The sequence below is a fragment of the Teleopsis dalmanni genome, chromosome 1 (genome assembly GCF_002237135.1).
Source record: "Teleopsis dalmanni isolate 2A chromosome 1, ASM223713v2, whole genome shotgun sequence".
In the NCBI taxonomy this organism is placed as follows: Eukaryota; Metazoa; Arthropoda; class Insecta; order Diptera; family Diopsidae; genus Teleopsis; species Teleopsis dalmanni.
In genome coordinates, this window is record NC_051846.1 from 112,804,187 (window position 1) to 112,809,835 (window position 5,649).

At 29.4% G+C, this 5,649-nt stretch overlaps 2 protein-coding genes across 2 annotated transcripts in view; one reads left to right on the top strand and one right to left on the bottom strand.

The window, feature by feature from the left end:
- The window catches only part of LOC119665583 (neurobeachin-like protein 2), a 2,913-nt gene extending 402 nt beyond the window's left edge, over positions 1–2,511 (top strand). Inside the window, exons 2-6 of the mRNA XM_038074810.1 lie at positions 612–701; positions 785–1,075; positions 1,125–1,461; positions 1,534–1,721; positions 2,500–2,511. Of these exons, the coding sequence (XP_037930738.1) occupies positions 612–701; positions 785–1,075; positions 1,125–1,461; positions 1,534–1,721; positions 2,500–2,511 (918 nt within the window). The remainder of the gene's footprint in view (positions 1–611; positions 702–784; positions 1,076–1,124; positions 1,462–1,533; positions 1,722–2,499) is intronic.
- A 66-nt stretch (positions 2,512–2,577) lies between these two features.
- LOC119665585 lies at positions 2,578–5,050 on the bottom strand. The gene is made up of 2 exons (XM_038074811.1): positions 5,030–5,050; positions 2,578–4,764 (listed from the first exon to the last, which is right to left on the bottom strand). The coding sequence occupies exons 1-2, from the start codon at positions 5,048–5,050 to the stop codon at positions 2,578–2,580; spliced, it is 2,208 nt and encodes a 735-aa protein (XP_037930739.1).
- Between the last annotated feature and the right edge of the window lie 599 nt (positions 5,051–5,649).

Sequence of the window (5,649 nt, forward strand, 5' to 3'; positions counted from 1 at the left end):
TTTTACTTTCAATTGTTAAATTTCAATACTATTCTGTTCGTAGAGGCATTATTTGTTGCACGATTTGTTCTTTCTTATGTATAGAACCTAATCTAGGAACGTAATGCTGAGAAAGTCATACTAATGTTACTCCACTAGTCGCACGGGCGAGACCAATATTTTGTGAATATAAGTTGTAATTTAACGTCAAAAATTCCAGACGAAAGTGACTATTATTTTAATAGCAAACTTGTTATATTTCATAGAAGTTTTTTCGAACAGTAGTGAAATACAACAACAAATTTTATTTTTTTATATTATTTTAATTAATTGAATTTTGTATTTATATTGTAAATGTATTTATATTAAAAATAAATTACATATAAACACTATAATATAAACAATGTATAATATAAAATAGATATGTTAAAAAATTATGTTAAATAATAATAATAATAAACGTAATATCGATTATGCGTACACATGCATATAAAATTTAAGTTCTCTATTTATTTATTTTTTTTTATGAATTAAACTGTGATATTTCTGTATTAATATTTTTTTTATTGTTGTCTGTTTAAAAATAATTAATTTCAAACTTATTTCAAAAATTAACTTCATTTTTTTTACAGCACCATTCACGTCAGCGTACAGATTCAGTAAGCTCTGATAGTACAACACAATCTCCGCAAACAGTAACGAAAAAAGGTGATTCTATTGAGGTAAGTTTATTCTGATCAAAATTGTTTTTTCAACGTATAAAATATTTTTTCTAAATAATTAATTAAAATAAAACTTATTTTAGACTAATGCAACATTTGATTTCTCTGCTGACGGTGATGTGGATAATGAAGAACAGTTAGTTTATTTAGTGTCTAATGTTTTATTTACTATTTTCTGGAATGGTGTCAGCAATGATCACCCACTTTGCTGGATAGAACGCGGTCAAGTCTTGGGTTGTATAAATTTACTTGCATTAAATAATGAATTAGTAACTTCACATCTTTCATTGCGACTACGAATACTGGAAATGGCTGTTCAAGCATCATTATTAGATTTATCCGAACATGGTAGTCAGACATTAATTAATCAAGAAGTATGTATTTATGTATATAAAGTATGTATATAAAGCATTATATTTATAGAATGCTTCACAAATTCTTCGTATGGTGTATGACTTAGTTGTATTGGGTTCAAATGAAGACGAATCAAAAAAGTGCTCCACAAAATTGCTTGACGGAGTCCTTGCTTTGTTAGATGCACTTATGATATTCCAACAGGGGTCTTCAGATGGGTGGTCTGACATGATACGCTTGTGTCTAGGTTTATTACTCAAATGTTCTTATCATCCAAATCCTGGTGTTGTTGCAATGGCTACAGCAAAGTTACATGCTATATTACAAAGTCGCACTACTTATGATCCACTAGAATTAGCTTATTTATTATATAGTATTAATCGAGCCTTGGATAATGCAATTGAAGGTTGGTTTTAATGCAATAATTTTATCATTTATTATTTATTATTTCATTTATTATATTTTATGTATGTTTCAGTTGGCAATCCCGAGGAATACTCATTTCTTATGCCAGTCATGAAAGCTTTATTGGAAAAATGTCGAGATGTTTTTAATTTGGAAACAAATTTACCAGATTTGCCACCAACTTCGTCGGGACCAGTATTTTTTAATGATTTTCAAATGTATAGTACAAGCAAAAAATGGCGCAATTTTATAGAAAAAATTGTAAGTATATTTATTTATTTGTTATATGTAGTGATTCTCATTGTACAAGCACTACAATGTGTGAACAGTTAAATTATATTCGAACTCGATTTATTTATTTTCGAATGTTCTTGCTCTTGTCCTTGCTGTTCAAATATTGTATAATGTTCGGACTTTTTCGAACGACTTACTGTGCTGGAACATTAAAATACACGATGCTGAAAACAACTCAAAAAACAAAAATAATATTTGAAACTATTGTTATAAGCGTAATTTAGATAATTATTTGTTGCTAAAAAAATACAATTAATTATTTTTTATTTAAAAATAAATCCTTAATAAATATATAATATAAATAACATTTTCAAATCTAAAATAATTCCATTAAATCTATTAAATTCTAGCCAAAAACACTTGTTTAATAAAGTAATAATCCTGGTGACATTGAATGCCCTGGATTGATTTTTGAAGATTAAATCAGATAAATTAAATTTTTGCCAAAGGCCACACTAAATTAATTTGAGTAGTTGAAAAACTATTGAATATTTCAATCATGATTTTTATATAATTTTAAATAAATATATAGTTTATTTATATAAGACAATGTACGCTACTGCACAACTACGTTGATTTTACTTACTCTCTGACTTACTGTGTTATTTCGAAAATTCACTTGTTTAACGTCACTTGAAATCCCAAAAATTTCCAAAAAAGAAAGACATCGAGAATAAACTTTGTATTTTAAAAAATTTTATTTTCGTTTTGGATATTAATAAAAATTAATATTAAATTAATTCAGTACAATAAATAACTTAGCAAATAGGATTGAATTTATAATGTTTCATGTGTAAGTTTTTGTAAGAAGAAAAAGAACTTTTCAGTATAGTTTATGATTTTTTGGTATATTTTGTTGGGATTTATTTAAGGTCCACGTCATATCCTTTTCAAAAATTGGGCTCTTAAAATATGTTGTATCAAACACGCTTTTTGTAGTTCTTTTTGGTAGTTGATCCTTACTAGGCCGTACTACTAGTGGGGTTCGTGTCTGTATACTGAATTTATTTACACGAGGATTATAAGAGTTTGTGATATTCACAACAGGTGGTGCTATGGTCCCATCGTAATAACTTTTAGACCGTGATTTTTCAATTGATATAATGGTAGGCTTTTGAGAAGTTTGTTTTGTTTTCTCTGTTGTAGTTGTTGTAGTTTGTGGTGGTAAACGTGCTTGTGGATTGTGTCTTGTTCTATATCTTGGACGATTGGTAGAAGAAGTCTTATCATTAACAATAGAAACAGTTGTAGGTGTGAAATTTATACGTTGTGAAGTACGTATACGCATTGGATTCCATATTTGAGGTGCATTACTTTCACCATTAAAAACATAATGTTGTTTATTTTTGTGAGTTATTTCAACACCTTTTGAGTCATTTGATCTTGTATGATGTAATTTTTCTTGGTTTTCTGCTTCAAAAGCTTTTTTTAGCTCAGGAACATCTAAAGTATGTTTTGAGCTAGATTTGTTTCTACTATTAGATTGTTTTCTTTTATGATAACGTCTGGGTCGTGTTGATTTTTCTGTTGCATTTATATCCAATTCAGTATTGAAATTAGTTCTATCCAATTCATTTGAAACAGTTTCGGATTGTTCTGGTTGATATTCGTCAACAAAAGGTTTTGTATCTTTTATTGTTGAAGGATTTGAAACACTAAAAGAACCATCTTGTAAATGTGGTGGATAAACTTCTTGCTCTTCGTTATTGGAAGCATCAAATGGTATTGGATCGTAAATTGGTACTTCATAACTAGATTTTGGAAAGTCATATGCGGGTTGTTTATGATTAGGATTTAAAGGTAGTTCCTGTGATGGTGGTACATAATCTTCTGAAGGTCCAGGCTGGGGCTGCGGTGCTGTTGGTTGAAACGGTATATCAACATGTTCAGGTGCTTGGTAGGAGGGCGGTGAAGCAGCAGGTGGTTCTGCAAAATTACCTGGTTGATGTTGAGTAGTGTCGGAAGAACCGTAACTACTACTTGGATAGTGATTATCTTTGGGCGGTATATTTATTTCAAATGAAGGTGAATAAGTTATTTCAATATCTGCTGTATTGAAAGAATTTTCATTAAAATTGTGTTTCTTGTGTTCACCTTTAAAATCAGAAGAAGAACCGGTGGCATACTTCTGTTGACTGTCGGTATTAGTTTTATACCCAGTTTGAATTGGTATTGGTACATATTTTTCTGCTACTGTTACCGATGGCATGTATTTTGTATTTTCTAAGAATTTTGGTGGAGTGTTTTCAATAGGTGGAGATTGATAGACTTTATCTTCTTCATAAGAATTCGTTGGTTTAAAGTCATATGCAGTACCTTTATTTATTTTAAATGGTTGTCCATTTGTGACTTGAGGTGGACTATAATTAGTATCTATGGTAGGCGATGGATGTTGTCCTTCAAATATTGTATCAAAATCTGTACTAATATCTGTATTATAATCATATTGGTTTGGAACACCATAAGCTTTATGAGGAACTCTTGGTAAATTAAATTCTGTTTTAGGTGGAGCATATAAATAAGAAGGTTTTTCAGGTTCAGTTTGAAAGTGTGTGTATTTTTCTTTGGGAATATCGAGACTATCATCCATTTGACTATAAAAATCTAAATCCATTGGCTGTGTATCATAACTGGAAGGAGGTAGTTGAAAGTCAGCAGCATCCAAATTTATATGTTCAAAATCATGCATAGAAAAAGTAGGTGGGGATTCAAAATCTGTTACTGGTTGTTCTGGTTTGAAATAGGAAATAGGTTCTCCATAGCTATAGTTAGGTGGACCATATTTTAGTTTAGGTTTCTTGATATGCCACCGTGGTTTTGTGCGCTTTGTTGAACGACTAACATGTTTCACGATAGTTATTGACGGCTGTCGACGAAATCGCACCAATTTCTCCGCAACTGCTGTAAATGTTGTGGCAGTTGTTGTTTCATTGTATACTGATTTCTCATCTGCTTCAGTTGAGGTTTCAATTGTGCAATTAACAAAACATTTTTGCGATAATACTGAAAACTGTAAAACAATAAAAAAAAGTCTTTTAAAAACTATAATAGAATTGAATTTAATAAAGAAGTTTTCGAAAAGTAGGATTGAATTAAATTTAATAAAGAGGTTTTCGAAAACTACAACAACAAATTTATTTATATTATTTTAATTAATTGAAATTTTGGCTAACCATACAGCTGTTTAATGTATTGCCGAAGACTCATTATCAGTAATTTTGGAATTATTTCTTATATTTAATTATTCATAAATAATTTTTTGAGACTGCAAATACCAGTAATCGCACACGTGCCATGCCAGATTTTAAGCTCAGAATCAGCGCTCCTTAACCTACCGACTCAAAACCGTACTTAACTTTTATGTTCGCACATTTTTTCTGGAGTTTTGTTAATTTGCTGTGAAAGTTTATATTAACAAATTCACTTGCAATGTTTATATTAAAACGAAATCATAAACCAGCTGTAGAATAATTTAATTAATTTATTATATTTTTATTTTTTATATAAATTTATACTATTCTGTTTGCAGAATTAAATTTAAAATAAAACATTTAGTTGATTCATTAAAACTGGAATGTAAAAGTAAAAAAGTTTCTTACAATTTTAGTTAATGCGCTGAGGTAACAAATAGTTTTGTGAGGTGTTTATTCCGGATACAGAATGGTGAACACAAAAGTGAGATATAAATGTCACTCTTACACGCGAACTAAAATTTATGCAACAGGTTCAGACACGCAACATAAATCTTGTTTATTGAAAATTTATTGACGTTCGAGTCATTTAACATACTGCAATGCACATTCCTAGAAATGTACATACATATGTACATAATGATTTATTATATATTTCATAAATATAAAAATTAGCATTGACAAATAATTTAAGGAAATACATA